The 23,916-nt window shown below is 36.0% G+C and overlaps 2 protein-coding genes across 24 annotated transcripts in view; both read right to left on the bottom strand.

The window, feature by feature from the left end:
- LOC138112916 (titin-like) overlaps positions 1 to 16,389 on the bottom strand; it is a 241,572-nt gene extending 225,183 nt beyond the window's left edge. For all 20 annotated transcript variants that reach the window (XM_069020545.1, XM_069020525.1, XM_069020531.1 and 17 more), the window contains exons 1-12: positions 16,194 to 16,389; positions 14,135 to 14,238; positions 9,719 to 9,922; positions 8,727 to 9,014; positions 7,856 to 7,944; positions 7,517 to 7,758; positions 5,531 to 5,816; positions 5,136 to 5,288; positions 4,548 to 4,667; positions 3,403 to 3,540; positions 2,533 to 2,670; positions 105 to 380 (exon numbers count right to left, since the gene is read on the bottom strand). In XM_069020545.1, the coding sequence (XP_068876646.1) occupies positions 105 to 380; positions 2,533 to 2,670; positions 3,403 to 3,540; positions 4,548 to 4,667; positions 5,136 to 5,288; positions 5,531 to 5,816; positions 7,517 to 7,758; positions 7,856 to 7,944; positions 8,727 to 9,014; positions 9,719 to 9,922; positions 14,135 to 14,225 (2,025 nt within the window). In that variant the 5' untranslated portion in view covers positions 14,226 to 14,238; positions 16,194 to 16,389. The remainder of the gene's footprint in view (positions 1 to 104; positions 381 to 2,532; positions 2,671 to 3,402; positions 3,541 to 4,547; positions 4,668 to 5,135; positions 5,289 to 5,530; positions 5,817 to 7,516; positions 7,759 to 7,855; positions 7,945 to 8,726; positions 9,015 to 9,718; positions 9,923 to 14,134; positions 14,239 to 16,193) is intronic.
- A 6,249-nt stretch (positions 16,390 to 22,638) lies between these two features.
- Positions 22,639 to 23,916, bottom strand: part of CCDC141 (coiled-coil domain containing 141) — a 71,775-nt gene continuing 70,497 nt past the window's right edge. For all 4 annotated transcript variants that reach the window (XM_069020520.1, XM_069020521.1, XM_069020523.1 and 1 more), the window contains one exon: positions 22,639 to 22,926. In XM_069020520.1, coding sequence (XP_068876621.1) covers positions 22,803 to 22,926 — 124 coding nt within the window. In that variant the 3' untranslated portion in view covers positions 22,639 to 22,802. The remainder of the gene's footprint in view (positions 22,927 to 23,916) is intronic.

The following is a 23,916-nucleotide window of genomic DNA, read 5'->3' as shown; positions in this document are numbered from 1 at the left end:
AGTAATGAAAAAAGTTGTTGAAAGTGATGCTGTTCTTTAAACTGAAACAGATTTCACTGGGACGTAGATTCTGGAAAGAACGTAATATAAAAAAAGAGTCTAACCTCTTTTGATATATGAACTTCCTGCTTTTCAGGAGCTGAGACATGTTTCTCAGGAGGAACATAGACTGTTTTAACTTCTTTAGTGACAACATGACGTTCTGCTGGGGCCTCAGAAACGTGGTCTGTTACAGTGTGCTCTTTATAACCATATTCCAAAGTTTTCTGCTTTACATAAGCTTCATCTGCTTGTTCTGGTTGCCAGGGTGATCGAACACGTGCCTGATCAACTGCTGCAACGACTGTAGCTACAGCTTCAGCCTTTTTTCCAGCTTGAGTCTACAAATAACATCAGCAGAATTTGTACACGTATTCATAATTATATTGAAAACTTGCATATATGACAAATAGTTATAATGCTCAGTATATTCCAAAGAGAGGGTGTATGATTGTGTAAAAGTAATGACGAGAAGATCAAAAGTATGCACCTTTAAATACCCTTAAGAATCAGTAGATTCAAAACCATGTATGTTCTCTAAGTGCTATCTCTGCACATTCAGGATATATCTATGCTTCTGTGTTTTATACATATCAATATTTGTCTGCAAGCCCAATTTTAATACTTTACAGCCACACTTGTGTCCACTCATCCAAGAGTATACAGGTATGTAAACATGCACATAGTTTTAAAATATGCTCATCAGCTCCATATAATTCTTGCAAATGTAAGAAATGCATCTAGCATCTGATGTAAATGTATTTACTGAGAAACAGACCCATAAAATTTTTTACAGCAGGTATATCTCTTAATTCAGTGCTGATCTATTTTAAATTTTGGAAATAATGCTTTTGTATCAGGACTTGTGCTTGTTTCTAATAACTCGTAAATACTATCAGCTTCTGTGTTATCAGGGTCCAAACTTCTGCCCAGTCAGCCAACAGTAGATAATAGGGTGACTCCTACTAGTGTTTACTATTAGTGTTATAACTGATCTGGATGTAGCAACAGAGCATATGATACGTATGCCTTGTAAATGGGAAAAAAAACCCTAATAGATCATTTCATATTGATTTTAAAACCCTTATCAGCTTAAACTAAAATTACTTAGGTGAGGCCCAAATGTGATCATTTATAGAGATTTTGTTTTCTTATTAAAGTATTGTTTAGGTAACAGGGACCTCTTAGTATCACTATCAATTTCAAAATAATTGTTTATACTGACTGGAATTTGGCCCTAAATTTACATAATCTAACAAGGGACTGAAATTGTTTAGCAGTCTGACTCCTCTGAGTGAGTTTTATATGCTTTGCTCATTTGCTTATATTTTATAGAAGTATTTTATGAATGTATTACACTGTAGATTTTAAATAACAGCTGTTGGCAACTATGCTGTTCTTCCACACATAAGAGTTCCTGGCTGTATTGTAGATCTTTCTTACTGTGGGAGTCCTATAGGAACAAAGCAGTGCCAACAAGTGTCTGATGGTCATAAGTAACCAACTGGACAGACCTAAATGGATGTTAAAGTTTGTGTTGTACAAAGAACAATTCAAACCTCAATAAAGAGAAGTTGTTTCATCTGACAACCACACAGTTACAAGGAATCATTGGGTAGAAAAAAAGATTTCAGACAGAAATTTGAACAATAAACATTACTTAAAAGCCATTGATAGAGAGGAGACTGTCACAGAGAAATCAGACTATAGCCTAAAGTGTGACATTTCCTAGCAGGATGGAGTATAAACCTCACCTCCTCAGCACTAGAAACTTAACCATACTGACTCTTACTTGACAATCAACCCACTTAATGGGTATGTTTTCAGGAATTCATTTGAGACCATTCTGTTTTACCAAAGTAGCTATTAAAAGGTGAGGTTTGCAAATAAACCAAATTGTAACCATGTATTGGTTGTCATTTCTTCTCCAGTTCTGGACACTGTGACTGGTGCTTTTGTTTTAGCAATGGTCAATTATTTTTGGAACTAGAGTAGTTTTCTCAGCTTCCTTTTTAATCTGTTTTTTTTATAGCAGAAATAGAAGCTTCAGTTGCATTCAGTCATGAAAGATATTTGAACAATGAGAAAACATTTTGAAATGGGAACAGGGAAGGAGAATTGAGGGTTAGATCCTTGTGCACTGCACACATCATTGTGTTATATGTATACTGATAAGTATTGTTATACCCTCGCACCTATTTAAATAAAAGTAATTATTTAAAAGAAATAAAGTTAAAATGCATTTCAGGAGTCAGTCAGTCCATTCCAAACATCAGTCAGAAGATAATTATGAGCATCCTATTAATGGAAACAAGAGAAGAAGATCAAGGTGAAATAATTTAGTCTAATTAGCATTAGGTCTAAAAGTTTGTAAGTGGGATTATCTTACAAAAAATGAGCTGGAAATGTAGAGTTAGTTCTTTTTGAGGAAAACATGAAGTTTGTAAAGAAGAAAGGATAAAACCCAAGTATGGTTATAACAGTACTATTCACCTTTTCATGTGTTATGCTCACTTGTTCTTGTTTGGTGGCAACTCTTTCTTTACTTTTCGATACTATGACCGGTGGTTTAGGTTTATCAGTAGTAATTACTACCTTAGGTACAGAAGGTTTCATCTCTTCCTTTCTTATCTATTTTTTATGGTAAAGAAAAACAATAGTAATTGATTATGCCTGTTGTCAAGATTACACAACTTTTTTGGAAAGCAGGATAATGTTTCTAAATGTATATCAATAAGAGAGAGAAACATCTTCAGACTTTGTACTCAAGCTATAGCCCATCTTATATGCTGAGAGAAGTTCATGCAAAGTCATTAATATTTTGCATTAATTTTTATGTGAATGAGAGAAGAATCTTTGTACTTCCTAGTTTGTGATAGATCATTATGTTTTGTAGAATCCGTTTGTGCAGAAATTAGTATTATTGACTTAATAGCTATCCCCATCCGTTGAGTGGCTCCACAATATGGTCTAACAGATGTATCCAACCTTCTCACAAATTTGAATGTCATTAAATAAAACTCCACACTACATATCATACCATGAAAAATAACCTTTAAAATTTATATTCAGAAATCTACCTCCATAGATGAATTTGTCATTAAGCATCAGATGAAATTCTATGTACCATGGCAATAAAAGCCCTAATGCTCAAAGGATCTGTAAGAAGGGCAGCTGCACTCCTCTGCAGACAGAGCTGCTATGAGGTCAGGAGAACTGGACTTGCAGAGATTTTTGTCTGGAATACCTTGTTTAAGTTTTTGTTTAGTAATCTTCTCTTTGTAAAGACGGACAGTAAAGTCATGTAACAGATTTTGTAAACCAGAGTGTCACAACGAACTAAACATTGTAACATTTATTTACCTGTTCATGAGCAATGTGCACTTGCTCATGTCTGGTAGATATTTCTTCTCTAGCTCTTGTTATTCTTTCTTGTTCTTTGGCTTTGTCTGTGGCAATTATTACTTTGGGTACTGGAGTTTTCTCTGGTTCTTTTCTCACCTGGACATTTACAAATAAAGAACTTTAAATTATATATTTTAAAACATAAGGTATGGGATTTTCAATATATTTGGAAAAGAGCATAGAAATTAAAGGGAGTAAAGATGTCAAACTGAATTTTGAAATCATCTGGTCTGGAAACAATAACAAAAGCACAACGGACTTTTTATAAGACACTTAACATAAAAATAATAAAACATTCTGCAAATGCTTCATACTTAAAGCAGTAGCAGAAAAAGATTAGCTCAGAGAAAAACTGTCCTGCATTATAATCACTCTGAGAAAGTGTAGATATTAAAAATAAGTTTTAGGAAACTTTCAGTTTGAAAATACTTCAAATGTCAAGTTCAGATTAATGCCCAGGTGGATTTCAGATTCTCAGTGCTTTAAAGAGAGGTTACATTTTCGTCTTCATGCATTTCTACTATAATGCAAATGTAGCATTCTCTATAAAAGCTGGTCTTCCCTTAAATCACATTTTTCTGATAAAACACATGCTAAAATAATCTGAATGCAAATCACTCATCGGTGTTTTCAAAACTGATTTTAATGCAGAATGAGTTTTTCCTTCTTTTTTTCTGACCCACTGTGCTGCCAACAAACAAAGCAGGTTACAAATGGCAAGCTTAGAGACAAAATCCAAACACACCCTCCCCCCCAATAAGATAAGAGATCGTTTCTACATGTCAATTCTTTAAATTATCAAGAACACTATCTAGTAAATTACCATATAATATATGAAAAAAGAAGAGGTTTTTCTAGGTTAATGTTTTGCAATTTCATCTATCACATTCTTAGGTATAAATAATGGAAGTGAAATCAAAAAGGAAAGACAGTAATCAAAGATAAGTGACAGCAAAATGATAGCACTGTAAACTGGAAGAGCAAACATACACAAAAGGAACAAATAATAACAGTTGTCTTGTTCACAGGCTTGTCTTTTGTATGAGATACCAGATTTTTGAACAAGGTTGGGCATAAAAATCAGAGGTAAAATCTCTATTCACCTTTTCAGGAGAGATGTGCCTTTGTTCTTGTGAAGTGACAATTCCTTCTCTAGTTCTCGATATCATAGTTTGCTTTGTGGCTTTATCACTGGTAACTACTACCATTGCCTCCTTTTTCATCTGATTTTTATAGCAACAAACAAAAAAACCAAAGCCTTAAAATTCATTTTGAAAAATTGATTATCAAAATAAGAGGAGAAGGAAAAACAAGAGAGAAGAGAGGAAAAATACTAAAGGAGAATTATTTTTTTCCTACTGGGGAAATTATAAATGAGATATTAGAGAAAAAAATTCATCATTGTAAGAATAATGTTAGAGAATAAATAAGAAGAGAGAATAGAGGATCACTTTTAGAGAAAGCATCCTTAAACTTAAAAAGAGTAATTAGTTCAATCCTGTTATGATGGAATGCAATTGTGTAAGTGAACCTGAGCATTCCTTTACAGTCTAGGTGTTCTAGATGAGTATGCATGCTTTTGCAGTGCACTGGGTCATATCTTGTTAATTCTTCACAGTGAATCATGCCTTGTTTGCATGTTGGATGAAGGGATAAAGGGAAATCATAGAATGTCTGTGCTCTGTTTCTACCTGCTCGTGAACAGGCTGAACGTGGACTGCAGTCATTGCTGTCCTTTTAGCAGTTTGCTCCACAACACCTGGAGCTGGTTCTCTCACCATGGCTTGATCCACAGCAGCAACCACCGTAGCAATAGCTGCTGTTTTTTCACTGTCCTTTCTCACCTATATTAGTCACATCAAAAGACATTTTTTCATGTTTTGCATACATTCAGAAGAAGCACAAACAAGCACAGAGGCAGAATGTCACAAAGAAGCATTTCCATATCTGCGGCAGAACTCTCTCAACAGCAGATGCACACGTGTTTTTACACACAGCCTCTCAGACTCCATTTAGCAGATCTATCCAGCCGTGGTGAGACCCCACATAAAGCAAACCCAGTGTTTTTTCCAGAAATAGACTTTACCTCTCTAGCACCAGTGGCCACCTCGCCAGCAGTAGCACCAGTAACAGTAACTTGTTCTTGGACCCCGTATCTCCCCTCCCATCTTTCTTCAGTCACTTGGGTAGTGCTTGTAGATACTCTTGTTTCCTTCATCTGAGATTCCATGGTTGCAGTATATCCTTCCTGCTTCCAAGGAGGAAGGACATCAGCCCCAGCTGTTGTCACTACATGTGGTTTACGGATTGGAGATGGAGATTTCACTGGTCTAATAGGTGAGGTGGAGATTCTCCCAGCAGGAGAAACTGACCTATTGAAAAAATTAGAGTATTAATGTCATTAATCTACTGCCACAGAGTGATAACTGTGTAAACAACTTCAGCCTGAATGTGAACTCACTCCCCATTTAGGGTATCTTCGGTAAGGTGTAGTTGGATTTTAAGAAAGGTTTTTGAGAGGTTCTACTTGTAAATTACACTAACTTGTTTTTAACATTATGCCTAATGCATGTTTTTGTCATTCTCATAACTGTAACCTGTCTTTGTAGTAGCTTTGTTTCCAAAAAGAAATAAGAACAAGTGGTAAAAGAAATTTCACTCAACCAAATATATTTGAAATTGATTTTGCATTTGCTCTATCCTGATTTTCCTAATAGGAATAACATAAAAGGCTCACAGGCTGTAAATACTACATAATACATTCATGTTCCAGTTTCTATAGAGAGACAAAATAATAATTGTAAGCAATCTTTATAAAAATGTCATGTGGCAACCACGTAGCAAAACAACTGGATGTACTCCTGTACTACATCTTATTTCCATGTATCACCCATAGATGCACTCATAATCCAGGCAAGTTTCTTATCAGTGCCTGTATTTCCCCCACACTTATATTTACAAATCTCAGACACAATAATCCACTTGGAAAGTGCTAGTTTCTAAATTTTGATATTCCAAAAATTCAATCCTAATCCTAGAAGACAGTTTTAAAGCATTTTCCAAAATTCTTAAACAGATTTTCTAACTTAGAATTTCTTTGAGTGGAATTTTGTGGGCTGTATTTCCAAGAGAACATTAGCAATAGCAGCAGTAGGGGGCAGCATCATCATAGTAATTTTAAGATTTTTTTTTTCTAATGTCTTGTATGCTGAAAAGGGGTCTGACTAGCAGGGGAGGATAAACTTCTAGTTCCATATGTACTCTAGATGGCACTATTGAATTCTTTTTTCATGTATGCGGTTTGTTAGTTACTGCTCGTTGCTATCCGTCTGTTTATTCCTGTCCTTGCAAGTTATTCTCATGGGGCAAAATTCACCAGCACAGCCAGCTCTGACAACTTAAATGGGGCTCTTCTGAGCACTCAGCTTGGAGACATTCCTTCCATAATGTTTGTACTTCAGGATACTGAAACTGCAGGACTTTCAAAACTCTTCTTTTTACCTGCCCCTCATCACAGACCTCATGGGATCTCCCATACCATGAGCCTTGCTCTTCAAATCACTCACTGTACCTCTCTAGAGCCTCTACACAGCAGAGCTAAACTTCATTTTTCCATAGCCACATTTAGCTTGCCTACCTTCAAAACATTGTTTCTGTAGTTATTACCAGCACATACAGAACATGAGCCAATTTTTTAAAAATATACTTTTGTTCTGTTTGCCACTCATCAGTGTCATTGCTCTTTTCTCTGTTCATCTAAAATAATCAAGGGCCAACTGCTCTACTGTTTTCTTCTCTTTCATCATGAAATGGAGCTGCAAGTGCTGCTTTGGCTCCATGTAGAGCAATCAAATGGGATTTTCTACAATAAGGGATAGAAGTCTACATAGGAGGCATGCACTTCTATAGCAGTGGCAAATGTAGAACATTACAGCTAGCCATCAAAATAGACCCAGTCAGTAATAGGTCTGTGCATTCTTTCATTATGTACCATGCTCTCATTTTACAGCATTACTGCTATATGTGAAAGTGATTCCAAAAACAGTATTGCCTGGAAGAATAGTAATTTTACCTTACTGGTGAGGGTGTTGGTGCTCTGACATGTCTTACAGGTGATGGTGATTGTCTAACGGGTGATGGTGATTGCTGTCGTGCCATTTGTGCTTTTGCAGCAGTTGTTGGGGTTGGTGATTTTGATGTAGGTCTAGGAGGCATTCGTGGAGGTGCCTTGTGTGGGAGCTGTTGGGTGGTTGCACCTTCTACAATCATTTCAACGCTTGTAAGTGATCTGGCATCAAAGTGGGCTTCAGTCTTCTACAATGAAAAGCAAGAAAAAGAAAACAAGGGTGAGGTACTGTAGAAGTAATCCTCCACACTTTAGCTACACCTGCTTTGTTTTTGAAAATTATACCTTTTCAATTCTGGCTTGTCTTGTTTGTGAAATCTGAGCAGTCGAAACAATTGTCTTTGTCTTTTTAGCAGGAACGGCTTCTTCCTCGCCTTTTGAAAGAGAAAACATGGTCAAAAGAATTGCATATGGCAACAATCATATATCAACAGTTGGAGAAAAAAGTGAATGGTCAACTTCAATTATATAAAAATTTGTGTACACAACTGAAAAATAATAATAAATAAAAAAAAAAATAAAAAATAAAAATGAGCAACCATCTGTTTTGCCTTCAATATCTACAGACGGGTAATTGTGAAAACAGTTGAAGCAATATTACTGCATTACCAATTCATTAGAAAAAAATTCAAAGCAAAATAAAATATATTCATTGTAGATTCTTCATGTCAGTCCTGGATCTAAAATGATTACAGTATCTCTAAGCCTGACTGAGGTGAAATCCAAGCAAGACTGCTCTGGGTAGCATGATTCCCTGCTAAAATTCTCTAAGAACTGTCTTCATCCTTACCAGCCTCATTTGCAAAACCATGTACAGTTATGCAGTCTAATATATTCTATCAGAAGCCAGCTTGCAAATAAAACTTTGAGAAATTTACAGACCAAAATGAGAGCAACTCAAGGTATCCCATACTTCTTTCCATCAACTATATCCTCCACTTAAAGAAGACCCATTCTGGAGAAAAAGTCCTTTTAATTCTCAGACAAAAATCTTTCGCAATTTTCGTCAAAGACATTGTTTTTTCACAGCAAGTTAATAACTCTTGAGAAAGAAGTGATAAAGTAACTTGTTGATATAACTGGAATGAAGTGGGGCATATTGCACCACTGCAATTAATGCTCTGATTTTCATGGCCTGCAACTTTATCTCTGTTACCTTGAATTAGCAATTCAGCTGTTGAAGTAGCACGTCCCACATTATTTGTGGCGTTTACGGAATAGGTGCCGGAGTCTTCAGGATATGCTTCTGCAATTATTAAGCTGTAAAGGTCTCCTTCTTGTAAAATTTTAAAATCGGGGGAACTTTTGATTTCTACTCCGTCCCGATAGAACTTCACCACAGGTGTAGGGATTCCAGTCACTCTCACGTCAAGTCGAACTTGACTTCCTTGTCTTGCAGTCATGCTCTGTAGTCGTTGTGAGAAGTTTGGTGGCGCTGTTCCAGCTGCATTTTTATTGAAGAGGTAAATATAAAAACAATGGTATCTGTTAAAAGGAACTGCAAATAACTAGAAACTTTCATTACTAGAAGTGCATGAGGTCTATTTCTTCTTCACATGCTACTGATAGTACCTTCTGAAACATTCAAAACATTAGGAGTTGATATGCCAAAATGCAAACACCCTTAGCTTTATTCAAGAATTTAAAATTTCTGATATTTCTGATTATACCTATGATTGCAAATGTTTCTAGAATTACAGATACAGTATTTGTAACCATAGGCATTAAGCATAGTCTCTTGGTATGGCCCTTTATGTGGCTTATTCTGTTAAATATAATTGATACCGTTAGATATCATTAATGGCTCCATCCTCCAGAACTTTATCCTTTCTTTTACAAGCAATTTCAATGTAGGCAGTAGGACAGACCACAGGAGCAGAGGTATAAGGGCTGAGCCAGAAGCTTGTAATTATGAATAAGAGTTTGTGAGATCAAGATCAAACTTTATACAGTTAAAATGTAAAGGACACTGTTAGATGTTCCTGGTGAGAACACATGCTGAATCCTAGACTGCTTTAGGAAAAGGAATGAGGTTTGCCATTTTTTTGCTGATCACGTACTTGAAATCTGAACTGTTTCATTATGTGTTACTCTTCTATCTCTCACACTGCTAGCAGGCAGAGGTGCCTTTCTTTAGCTGCTTTGTACCTGTCACAAGTAGTTCAGCAGTACTAGTCGCTTGCCCAGATCCATTGGTGGCTTGGACAGTGTATCTTCCGCTGTTGGCTTCTGTCACGGCGGGGATCACCAGTTTAGCGCGGCCATCACTAAACGAGATCTGCACACCGGGCAGGGTTGCAGCAGAGAGAACCTGGCCATCCCGATACCAGTTCACCTCAGGAACTGGGAAACCTACAGAGAAACGGGGATAAATGGAGATTAAGACATTATGAAATGCCAGATATAAAAAAATTACCAGAATACAATCAAGTGTGCACAGTTACGGTGGAGCTTAATGCCATAGGCATGGATATATGTTCAGTGGCAGAGGAATTTCTTTTTAGAAAGGCCTCTAAAATGCACAGAGCAATAGGACAGCTGCACTGGCTCCTGCATTTAGGAAATCACTTGAATAATGAGAGGACTGTAGTGTTTGGCAACCCTATTAAGAAATAGATGTTCATTAAAATCATAAGGGGGATGATTTAATTCATGTGCAGTATTTTTAAAACTTATTTTCTAGTATCTAAGTAGGATTTGTTATTGCTAGAATATTTATCCAGTCCAATAGTCTGCAGATAATGTAAAGATCCGTACTTCCAACCAAATGAAGCATTTGTTCTAACACTACCATGGCTTTAGAAAATGAAGTGACAGAAAAAGTGACTGCTGTAGACATTAAAATCAAATGCTAGCTAAGTTTTGGGGGTTTAATTTCTCTTCCTGGAACTTTTTGAGTTTGATCAACAGCAGTCATCTGGAATCAACTTGTTGTTCAAATACATTATTCTTTTGTTGCCAGGGTCATGAACAAGAGTCTTCTGGTCAGATTAATTTCAATTGTACCTACAGCTGATTTTTGGATTCAAATGGTGATTTTAGATTCCCTGTGGAAATTCTCTTCCCGGTGTTCTACTCAGCCAAATTTATTGAGCAACTTAAATCCATTTGATGAACAAGTAAACTTCTTATATGAGCCACATAAGGAGAACACGTAATTTAAGAGATGGTTCCAGATCAAAATCTTTTTCATAGTCCTAGAACATAAATTCTTAGAAATTAAAATCCCTGCAAATTCACTTCATGTACATATCCACTCAACCCAAATAATCAGTTGTGCTGCACAGGGGCTCAGGATTGAGATCTGAGACTGCATTTACAGATGAATTAATTTTCCCAGTTCTAATCTCTGTGGTTTGGAAAACCCCAGGTGCACAGAATTCTGCTTCCTTTCTAGGGTATCCTGCCTATAAACCAAATAAATTATTAAGGATTTTAATGTACCAGGAAAATGACGCTGTGAGACTAAAGTGAAAGAGAAGCTGAGATATGTAGATTGAAGCTTTTACTGGTTGACTGCAGTCCCATCAGACTTGGTTAGGAAAGCTTAAAATCTTACTCACAGTAAAGCACTGATATTAAGAGAACTGTAAAACAGAAACTCGCACACACAGAATGTGGACAGTTTTAGGGAGGATGAGAAATCAAAAGGGTAAAAGTACATTTAAGCATTGGAACTTTCACAGATGGAAGTTATCAAAGAGTCCTGATGGGATGGTATAATTCAATTTTGTGCTATTGGTGTAGGGCAACTTAGGCATTATCATCATAAACATAGAGTATATAGCAGACCCCAGTGATTTCATTCAGAGATGTGTCCTCAATATTTGTGAAAATTAGTTTAAAAATGTTTTAAACAAGGCAACCTCCCAGAAACATGTCCTCAATAGTGAATTTCTTGAAACATTGTCAAAAGTTCTATTTTCTTGTGGTGGTATTATATGATGATTAGAAAACATGTGAGTTTCTGTGGCAGGTTGAAAAAGGTCTGCATTTTCAAAATGGAGTCTGTTTTGATGTCTCAAACTGCTACGTACAAGGGATCCAAAGCTAGAAGCGATTTTAGAAATCTGAGCCCAAGTTTATATCAAAAATTCGAGTCCACAAATTTACCAGCACACTGCTACTCCCATGTCCCAGAGCTAGGTAAGATCTAACTCAGATTAAAGATATATGTGCCTGGTCTGTATGGAGTAGGGGTTTACTTCTACATGTCCCAAATGACACTATGATTTATCTATTAATTATTAGGACAATATCTTTTCATTTTAAAACTGTCTTTGAGGTTTTTTGAACTTTAATGCCAAAAAGAAGAAAATTGACCTGACATGCCTCAGATTCACCTCTTAAGTAATTGAATTCAATAAGATTCTCCTGACAATGATGTGAGAGGAACTGCCAGCTTGTGTATGATCTGTGTGCTGCTTTCAAAAATGAGCACTATGTAAGGGCTGTCTTGCACTGGGTAATACCCTTAAATATCAGTTCAATAAAGGGTACAGGTCAGTTCTTTATGAAAAAAATCAAACTGATCAGCACTGTGGAGACATGAGCATTGGCACAGTTCTAATGCCAGCAACACTTCTGACTTTCTTGTCTCATGACTCCTCAGTCACTGGTGACCCAGTAGGACTCCCCCTGTGACAATGTCATGGCTGCTCTGGCATTTGCTGCTTTTAATAACAGGGTTTGTGTGTTCTGTGCTTTCTGTTACATGCTGGGTATACTCATCTGATATCAACCCTTTGTAATGTGACACTTAATTCACAGTCTAATACAACAGCACAATTAATTTGTTCTAGTTTACACACAGCAAAATTGTATCTCAGGTGGTTGCTAAGCTCTTCTTGGTACCCTTAGATTAACTGAGCTCTTCACATTTGAACTGTAGCTCTGTATTAATACTTGAATTATATAAAAGAGCAGTGTTATTAGAGATAGAGAAAAATTCTGAATTTCAAATGAACAATAATTCATGACAGATAGAAAGGGCAAACATTACAGCAGGATAAAGCTGGGTAGTCCTTTATTTATGCAATTTGTTACAGTAAAAAACCTGTCCTGTTTTTTATGCTGTAGAAAAACTAAATGCCAAGCCACTGTCAGATCTTTCAAGATTGCTGGATGTTTTTAGGGCAGGAAAGAGATACCAGAATCTCACAGTGTGAAAAAAACCTAACAAGAGGTTGACTCACAAGATATTTGAGACTAACACACAAATATGGCATATGCTATTAGAAAAACTGCTGTGTCTTCACTTAATAAGAAATCAAGTTCCTCTCACAAGTACTCCATAATATCACACAAATGAAATTAGCCAAAATCACACATTGAATAATAATATTAGCATCCTAACTTCTTCTGATGATATATTTAAGGATTCATAATAATAATAAGTATTGCAAACATCAGTGTAAAAAAAATTTCACAGAAAATTTACAGTGCAGAAGAAAGAAGAGAAAATCAGGGCAATTAACTGAAGAGTAAGGGCCAAATAATAGAATATGGCATGAAAAAATGTCACAGATGCAAACTGCAGGACATGTTCAAACACCTTGTGTGAGTTGGTGTTATGCAAAGGGAGCAAGGGATGAAATGCATGGACCATAGATGTCAGAGATCTTTACAGTTGCACAGATCATGTGTTTGCACCTGTCACAGAGAATCTGAGTAGTGCTTTATGGTATGTGGATCATCACATTGCTAATGCCTGTAAGACAATATAATTCCACCAGCAGGAACATATGCCATTTCCCCTTAGTCACTGCTGAGGTTAGAGATACTCTTAGAACAGGGTGTTGGGTCTCTGGTAACATTATCTCAGGGGTTTGCATGGTGTTTTTCACAAGATAGGGTGTTTTAGTAGTATGTAGACTGGAGAAATCAAGCATCCTTTAAATTGCTTGGCATCTTTAAATTGCATAGTCAACATAAATTGTATTAATCCAGCCTGGTGTTACCATCATGATCACCAGACACATCTATTATTTAGCATACTAGGTTTTCTACCCTCTTCAGTGTCCAGGTGGGCCTACATTTTGTGCTTCTAATCCCTCTCCTAGAACTCTGGAATTACTAAATTTAAGGGCACAGAAATACATCTTAGCTAGAGTGAAGCTTAGCAAAAGGTCTTGGAAGAGCTAGCATAAACCCTGCTTTTTGCACCCCGACTTTTAATTCTGTCCAGTCATCATCCAAATGGGATTATTCTTTCTGCAGCCACATGAAGTTCCCTCATTAACACAATGTGTATTTTTACATAGATACATTTAAAGGTATTTCACTCCAGTTTTGATGGTTCTGACATACATGAGAGTCAGACACCAGTGGCATGGCAGGACAATTGGCTACTGCTTGGACAGCTGTGTAAGTTTATACAGTATGTTTGTGGATGTTTGACAGCACCTCACAGTGCTGATCAGCACTGCGTTATATGGACATATATGCATGTTTCAGAACTCATTTTACCCATTCATAGTCTATGAAAAGTGTCATCATTTTTCATTAGAAAAGAAATGAGTGATAAACGATAGCAAATCTTGGAAGAGTGAATCAGAATCTTACCACTAATATGAGCCTCAAAGGTTGCGGCACTACCCTCCAGTGCCACAACACTTTGTAATGGCTGTGTAAATGTTGGTGCTTTTGTCGTCATCTTTACAGGCACTCTGCAAGCAAAAAAACCCCATAATTAGTTATCAATGGTGGAAATGTTATTACATGCACACACTTCTTGCAAGATTTTAAGAATACTTGTAGCTATTCTCTGAAAAATTTACTCTTCTCAGTTTTAAATTGGAATGACCTGGAAAATGTAAAGACTGTGGGTTTTCACAAAGTTGTAAAGCAAATTACTCTTGGAGCATGCTTGGCTGAGTTGGATGGGAAACCTTTATATTTAGCGGAGCTGTGCTTTGGCATTGCAAGTATGCAGCAGGAGACAAAATTCTGCTTGACTCACTTTGTGACCTTCCACAGGTCATTTGGCCTGCCTCTCTTTGTCTATTAACTTTTTTATCTTATGGGAAAGTAATTTCCTTGTATAATTTTTTAAAACATTCTGCTGATGCAAAATATTTCCATTCTGCAATGAGAAGACAACTCGTAACTAAGACACTAAGTTGCAATTTAAAAAAAATGTGAAGGTCTGCAATGTATTTAGCTTAATGATTAACCAAATGCCAAGAGACTGTTTTAAAAGCACCCTGTAAGTAGTGAATAATTTCACTTTACAGAAGCATATTGGCATTAAAAATGCAAATAAAATTCCCCTCTTTCTTAGAGAGTATCTCAGTGGAATTTTGAATATGGGAAGACAGCCACCTTCGAAATGTGAGCTAGGATATAAGGTAGCCACTGATGATGGCTTGAACAACTGCAAAGCCATGTGAAATCTGAAAGAAAGTTTGCTTTCTCTTGCTATGCCACAAGATCCTACTTTGAAATAACACACTGCCACTAGAAAAGCTTGTGTGTCGATATTTTATATTTGCATGACCTATTTATTTACTGATGTTGAACTGTGCAGTTTTTAAAAATTTAGTTAGCATCTTCTCAACACTACCACACATCCATTAAAGTTACCTTTTTTTCTCATTAAAAAATTCCACTGAGAGCATATCAAGTCTCAAAAAAAAAAGCCCCACAATTTTTCAAGCCAATCTTACATATTTACTTCCATTTACTTTGGCTTTTGTTCCTGATTTTGCAACAGTCCCAAGCTTCAATTAAAAATGAGAAAGTGAAGTTTCTTTCACTATGAGTCAAGTTTATTCTACCTCTCACAGGGGTGAAAATTCTTCATTACATGAGTTGCTTCATAGAAATCAGGGCCTGATGCATACATGCAATAGGTGCATAAGAGCAGAACTGGATATTGTACTGGGATTTTCAGGTCCAGTTACAACTATGTTTTGGAGCTCAGCTAAAATAAATGGAAATAATTTTACCATACAATTAAACATTATGACACCTTGTACATATATGTAATTTGCAGGATAGATCAGAAATAATTTAATTAAATAGAACTGTCCTTGATTTCCCACAAAGTCTCTATATTCCATTGTCCAAGCAAATCCTGGTGATGAACATCTGATCTTATAAGGCTTCTTGTATAATTAGAATTGAAAGTATGCATCTAAAATGTCATGTTCCAGAAATAACCTTCACAGCCATGAATGACAGCAGACAAGTGTTCCAGAGCTGCCATGTAACTGATACCTTAGCAGTTGTTTCCCTTAAAAAGTCATCAACGCTTAGCTGATACCATATGCATTTTATCAGAGCTATTCTTGGAGCTTCTCAGTTTAGCTCGCAGTAGCATAACCTTGAACACTCCCAACAGAAAGGAGTTTTTAAGTTAAGCACATGTTTCCATGCACTTTTAAAATCTTAATTTATGTAGTCTTTAGCAATAAAATACACTGGAAAAAACCTTTTTGCTGAGAGTTATCAAAGCTTACTCCAGAAATTAAGGATATAATCTTGACAGAGAATTTAAGTGTTTCATGTCTATACTCTGAAATCTATACCCCCCTGTGAGCAAATTTATAAAAAATAGATTGTAACAAGATTATTAATGACTGATAAAACCTTATTACACCAGCAGAAACATGCTACTAACCTGATCTCTCAAAGTGCCTGCAAGAGTGGGCTAAGCCCAACGAAATCTTCTTGAACGACGTCCTTATCCAGAGTAAGATTTTTTTAGACAATCCCAGCATGAGAATTGTAGAGCCTCTAATCATAAAAACAAAACTACACAGTCTTGACAGTGTAGTTTTGTTTTTTTGCAATCCCTACACCCGAGGCGAGGCGGGGAATGCACGACTGCTCAGAAGTGCTAACATAGTTGTTTCGCTTTATATACCCCAGCTCTGCTGACAGGTCTGCCTCATCATGTCAGTGCCAGTTCTGATTGGTTTCCTGAAAGAAAGTATCTTGTGAGAGGGGATTCACTCTCTGTAACCATACACCACTCTTGGTTTTGATTGACAAGGCTAACTTTGGAGGCACAAAAGGGATTCACTGAGGAAACCTCAGCTGTTCCAAAGCTTTTGGTTTATAATTCAATTTCGTTCATAAAGTGCAGTTTACAAGCCATTGCAAATTTCCTAAGTCATAATCACAAGACAAAGAGAGCAATAAAGAAGCATTTCAGCAGGGCAAATGGACAAGTCAGAAGTCATCACATCAGTGAGACTCAGTCTTACTTTCTTTCATTATAAAACATCCAAGAAGCCACACCAAATGCATATGTCAATCACTAGACTAAATAAGTAAGCTGAGCTCAGACAAGTGGCTGCACACTATTAGAATACACCATTTAAACTTTTTATTTTGCATAACTTTGAATTCTAAAATTGAGTTTGGTAATACATAGGTTTGGTGCTCTAGGGTTGTTTTTGTTTCTTTCACAATTTTTCTGTTGGATGTTCCAAGCAGTTAAGCTTAACAAACAGTTGCATACAACGTGCAGAAACACAAACTTTGTGAAATTAATTTGACACAGACAAATACTGTCATTTTTAAAAAAGATTTTAAGTCTAACAGCTTTTTTCTACACCTGTGTAGGCCTTGTGCAGACCTCAGACCATGGAACAGCATATTGGTTTGTGAACTTCCACTAGCCCAGCTTTGTCACTACACAGCTAACTGTGCTATTAGAGTGGTTGCTGCTGGAACAGACATCAGAGTTAGACGACTACTCTTGTTTATGGCTGGAATGGGAGGTGTTTTACCACATTACCTCGTCTGCCTGTTCCTATTCCTGCCTATCTAGCAAACTCTTTAAGCACATAACTGGATCATAAGAAGACTTACTTAAAATTACTTGCTTAAAATCAAGCATGTGCTTAGCTGCTCTGGTAAATGGAGAACTTCAGTCTGAGGTTACCAAGTTCCACATCGAAAAGGACCTCCCTGAGAATGCTGAGATAAGTAAACACAGATTGGAGCTCTGTACTGTGTTTGAAAACAACCTGAAGGAAATCTCCAGCAAGAGAGGCAGAAAATGCCAAGGAGAGAGAGAGTTTCACTGCTGTGATTCCTGCAAGGGAGTCATAATGCTATAGTTTGCAGATCTGAAAGAAATAAGAACTGACTTATTGCTGTGATCTCATAAAATAACTTCAGAAATTTGATCTACCCTTTAATTTATCCATCTCATAAGGTGGCAACTTCATGGCTACTCTAGGCATGAAGCAGTATCAACAGCAACACAAACTGGAGGAACAGTCTGTACACTGGTACTACCTGAACCCTCACAGTAGCTGAAAGTCAGAGTACTATGGCTCATTTTTAATTTCTTTTTGCAAATAGATTTCAGAGAGCCTAAGCACTCTGTACAAGACTGAGTATGACAGCAAATGCAATGAGGGGAAGGTCAAGATAGCTTATACCAAAAGACATAAAATGTCCAAAGAATCTTGTGTAAAAGGTATAAAATTTCTATTTCTAAATGGAGACCTGTTAAATTAGCAGAGAGATGTTTTTCTCTGCAGCTAAACACTTAAATAGTCAGTGAAAAATCCAGCTTGAAGAAAAACACAGGCTAGTATTTGAAAACTTAAACAATGCAGGCAGCTTAATGATGATGTCTAAATCAAATAAACAATTAAAATTTTTATGAACATGTGATAATTTTTAAATGACAGAAATATAAAGCCTGCCACTTTTGAAGTTATGAGATGGTCAGAAGTTTGTGTGTTTCTATTAACATCAAGTCAACAATGACTGATAACAACAATGTTATAAGGGAAAAAATTTCCTGCTTTCAAATACTTAAAGCAAATAGATTGTATTTTAAAAAATAAGTTCCTATTTAACTTTTACATTTGTTTTTAATCATCTGTTTCCATTCCAACAAAAGTTTGTACCTTCTAAATTTTTTACTTTTAATACAGAAATGAAATTGAACAGTGGAATATTTAGCTCATGTCCTCAAGGAAATATGAATTATTTATCCTGCATGCCTTCTGTCACATTTATATCACACGATTTCTACATGTTTAGTGTCACATAGTGTACCCAAAAGAAAAATCAGAAGGACGACTTCAGTCATCCTGCTGGTAAAGATGATGTTATTTCTTTTCTCTAGCATCAAACAAAAATCAGATCCAGATAAGACTTTCTTGTCAGGAAGATATTTAAATTTGGGATAGTTATGAAAATTTCAGGATCTGCTTCAGTCTGATACTGCTTGAAGTATAAACTATGTATTGCCAATGTTAGCATATGTACTACATTGTAGGCCACAACACATTTAAGGAGTAACAGGTGATGTTTAATACAGTGAAACGTTGTGGTGTGAACACCTGAAATCTCTTTGTATGTGATTCACTTTGATTCATTGTAATAATCCTAATGACTTGATCAATGGAGCTGCCTTACTAGGCCCACATGAAGATGCCTTGAAAGCTGAAGACTCTAGTCAGAGCTTAAAGACAAAATTAATTATTTCTTGAACACTTAAAATTTCAAAGTGCCACCTAAACAAGTTTTTACTGTGCTTTTTTGAGCAGAATTTCCTAATACTTTTTTTAAAACTTCACGGTCTTTACTTTTCTTCATTGTTTGCCAAACACTAGTAGTTTTGTACTACCAGTGTACTCTGCTGTAGTGGCACAGCCAATGTAGCACAAATCCTGCTTTCTTTCCTGGTCCCCTAGTCTATCTACAAATGCTAATTTGCAAACTGAGTAAAAAAAATTAGTACCTTTCCCATTTCCTTCTTTACTTCCATTTTCACTGTCTCCCTTAGTCCCATTCTTTCCTATGCAATAACAATTATATCTCCTTTTATTTACTATTTTCATTTTACTCTGTCCTCCAATCAACTGTGTGAACCAAGGGAGTAATGAGATAAATAATTTGGTCACTTTACATAAAAATTCTCACTGATAAAATGCTGTCCTAAATACTTATAGAACTGACAAAACAGAACCCAAAATATATTTATATGTTATATTCTTGCTGAATTTCCATTTTTCCAAGTACGCTTAAGAAAAAAATTACTTTCCCTTCTCCTACCAACTTTCTTTCTTTAAACTTAGAAATAACTAAAAAATTCTAAACTGTTAGATCACTAAATACTGACTTGAAATCAAAACATATTTCAACCACCTTTATCAACTTCCCTTTCCCTGCTAATACTACAAACAATACTTTGTAACAAAACCTTTAGAACCTTAAATACAGGCTATAAATTGAATTATATGCATGAGAATATCCATGTTTGTCCACAGCAGCTGGCTTCTGAAAGGCTGCTACATTTTCAGGTGCTAATGATTCTTATCTGAGCCACTGTAATTGAATATGCAAGATACACTAGCTTTTTTCAATACAAACTAAAACCTGCTTGCAAAAAATTGTTACTGAAGAAGGCACTGTCAGTTGCTTCCAAAGTAGAAAATGTAACTAAGGCACTAAGTTTTGAAACTACTTTATCTGTTTCATATGGGAACAACTTATTGGAAACTGCACTGCACATTATCAGGGTCCCTTTTCACTAACTTCATGATGATAGGAGTCACTTACATAATCTCATTGGAAATACCTATGAAGGAGATTTACAGATGTCACTTTTGACAAGTTTTCCTTGTATGTTATTTATATATCATCCTCACACATTTACATATGTGGAACAAGAAAGAAAGAAAAAAATTTACCTTTGTTAGCACTTCACCTTAGAAAGCAGGCTCTACTAACAAAACCTGGCCCCTGAGTAAAGAATATATTTATTAAGTGTTCCATTTCCTTCCACAAAACAGTAATTAACATCATTGTACTGGGGACAAGTTTTACACAACATTAAGATTGTCCTTAGCATTTAATAGATACATATATTTTGTCAAATTTGGAAACTGTTTAATAAATACATGGACATCTATGATTTTTAAAATGAAAAGAAACAAACACACTTACCATTTTTCATAATGGATCCATTTTCAGGGAACACTTGGAGCAATAGCTGTGTTCCTCATTGGCAAAAGAACGTTGATGGATTTTTATTTATTTATAAAACCCACTTTCTACTATTTTGTAAGAAAACCATAACTAAGAACAGATATATAGGTTTCTGGTTTGCCCCACGTATTTAAAAAAGCATTGAAACTTTTTTGCGTGAGTGCTGTTTTGTGAATCAAGAGGAAAAAAGCCTCAAATATTAAAGTTTTTTTCACAGTCTAACAATCGAGGAAAAGCAAAAAGAATCCAGTACTTTAAATTTGGTGAGCATCCAAGACCAGCAAGCACTGAATTCTACACTTTAATTTTTACAGAATGAATTTCTAAATAGGAAATTATATATGTCACACTAACAGATTCCAGCTGAGAAAAGAACATTAATTTTATGAGGTTTACAATTTGGGGGGGAAGGAGGGGATGGACATCTGATATGTACTTTGTCAGTCCTCTGAATGTGAGTACAGTTAGAAACATATTTTTTTCTGTGAGATCTTTAAATCTAAATAACATGTGCACACGAGGGGCTTAGATGGGAAAAGTAATTGCATGGGATCCATAAGATGTTTGACACTTGTCTTCATTCCATTTTGGAAAAATCTGTGAGAGATACAGGGTAAATATGCAGAGCAAGTACCTCAGTCTGCAGCTACTATATTTATATGCATATATACATAGCCTTGTGACTCTGCTGCAGGCAGGATGCCACTGACTTTTCCATAACGTCAAGCAAGTGATTTATGTGATCAGGTGAAGACATGTACATGATATTTTTTTTCAGCTCATTTCCTCTCTCTGCCTGTACTTTAACTTGGAGATAAATTTAAGATTCTGCTATGCAACCTGCACCTTGATGGAGAAAAATATCTAATGTTTTGATATTATGATTTAAGCAATTATTAAATACGTTATTTCAGTGCCAATTTTGCACAGATGACATCTACTTGGATGAAGCACAAAAATGCTCCACTGCTTAAATCCCTATCTGCTCTCTGTGAAAAGTGTGAGTGCATTGCTGTGGTATGCAAAACCAGAGTAGGCCTAATCAATGTGAATATAAAGAATGACAGAATGTTGGACAACAGGGAATTGCACAACACGTGGATCTGTGTGTATCTGTGGTGTTGGTCAAGCCACTGACAGTGGACTGAAGCAGAAGTCTGAGTAGCATGAATCATTTGCAAGGTAGGGCTTTGAAAATCTGAATCAGATGGATCAAGCTGTTATTCACAAGTGTGACTGCTTTCTTTACTGTTGTGGCAGTCAAACAGCCATCCAAAATGGAGCTTTTTCTGAACTACCTTTTTCAATGCTGCAAATGGATGACACTACAAAAGTCCTTGTCTTTCTCTACAAGAAGCCTTGCAGTGAATTGAAAAGGACACTTAAAATCAGAATTCAAGAGATGGAGACAAAGATTCATCATGCTAATGACTGGCCTACAATCCAAAAGATTCAATTTCAGTTCAGCGTTTTTTTTAATGCCCTGAATAGACATTGTGGTTCTTGAGAAATTCTCTTATTGAAGAGTCCTTGGCTATACTAAAAACGTGTTTTGAAGCTAGCACTAATATCATTTTGTAGTCCACTCCTTTGAACTGCAATGACAGGCACCAACTGGAAATGGACTCTATTGTCACACTAATCTAGTCCTGAAAGCAGAAGCATTGCAGTGAATACTTCTCCATTATGCTGCCTTAGAGAGAGACTTTCTCTTCCCTGAAGATATTCTTGTTACTAAGCAAGCATTAGACAAAGTTTGCTAATATTAGTAACCACTCCTTTTGGTGCCTGGCCTCCGAAAAGTGTCTCAAAGCTGTTAGAAATATGACAATTAATACTCTATTTAATAAACTGAAGAATTCTATAAATTCATTTTGTTTTAAATCCTAATTCTCTATATTAGCTAGTGGGAAGACCTATTAATGGAATTAATACCACTGATGGAATTCGTAGAAGAATACCATAGTGGGTACTAAGGAATCACCAAGGAGATCTGTAATTTTGAAGGCAAATATTTCTTCATCACCTTCTAATAGATTTGTCCAACAATCCAGAGCAAACCCACAAGAAATTGTAAATCACTAACAAATGCTCTACACAGGTGAATTTTAATATTGATTTATTTTTAAAGAAACAAAATACAAATTTTAATCTAGATATATATTGGATAGCACCCAAAATTCATCTGCTCCTCACCCATGGCCAATATCTACTAATGGACACAGCAAACAACATGAACTTGCACAGGGATCAGGCATCTTGCAGTTCAGTCCATCTTCTCTTCCACTGCATCAGGCAGAAGAATGGGATCATGTCTCAAACTGAAGTTAATCTCTTGTGGCCTCTCAAGTTCAAGATGCACTCCTTGGAACCAGAGTTTCTCTTTAAACCTGTTTTAAAAAGGTCAGTTAATATTGCCCACATTTTTAATGGTGACACAGACAGTTCTTCGTGGTTTTGAGAAAACATAAGATTAGAGATGAAACAAACAGTAATTACAGAGAACATAAAATATTCTAAATCTCATTTTATTGATCAGAAGACACTTTTGGCTATAAACAACAGAAGGTAAGAGAAAAAAAAATAGGATAACTCTGACCTTTCTGTATGGTCTACATGTTTTAATCATACTGAAGTCTCTATGTGCCTTAAGTAAAATTACAATGATCTTGCATGTTATTTTTTACTGCCCTATCACAGCACTACAGAAAAAAACCTGAACAAATTACGTGGGATCAACACTTTGCCAGCTGGACATGAGGCAAAGTGTGCAGGCAGCTCACAAGGAAAAGGACAAAGCCTTTGAATCAACATATGCAACAACGTTCCTCTATGGTTACATGTTGCTCTACATCTAGATAGATAAACTTCAGGAACTTAAAGACAGAATAAAACTGCTCTTCCTTTTTTATCAGAGTCTAAATTCATGAGGCAAGATTTCATCCTGCGCTAAAAGTCACCACAGGGACTAGTGACTTCATGTATCTAATTTATTTAATCTCAAATTGCACAGTGGGAAGTATTATCTTTAATCACTTAATGAACAATGACAGTTCCTGTCTTATTAGGATTGCTACTTACTCTTCTGAATAAGACTTGTCTAGAAGAAACCTTTGTTTATATATTCTGTTGATGAAACTTCAAGTAGCTCCATCAATTTGAACTTCTGGAACACTTTGTGCCTTTGAGCTTTTCAAGCTTATATTAAAATCTAGATTGAGATGCCTAGATTTCAAAAAAATATTTCACTAAACATAAATACCTTGCAAAGACTCAATGTTCTAATGAATTAAAAGCTCTTTCATCTAAAAATTAAATATCTTTTGATGAAGAATTAAGTGAAAAAGGCAGTCACATATTATGCACATAATGTACATTAC

Source organism: Aphelocoma coerulescens, chromosome 7, assembly GCF_041296385.1.
Source record: "Aphelocoma coerulescens isolate FSJ_1873_10779 chromosome 7, UR_Acoe_1.0, whole genome shotgun sequence".
Lineage (NCBI taxonomy): Eukaryota > Metazoa > Chordata > Aves > Passeriformes > Corvidae > Aphelocoma > Aphelocoma coerulescens.
Note: the sequence above shows the minus strand (reverse complement) of the source record. Positions and strands in the feature narration are given on the sequence as shown.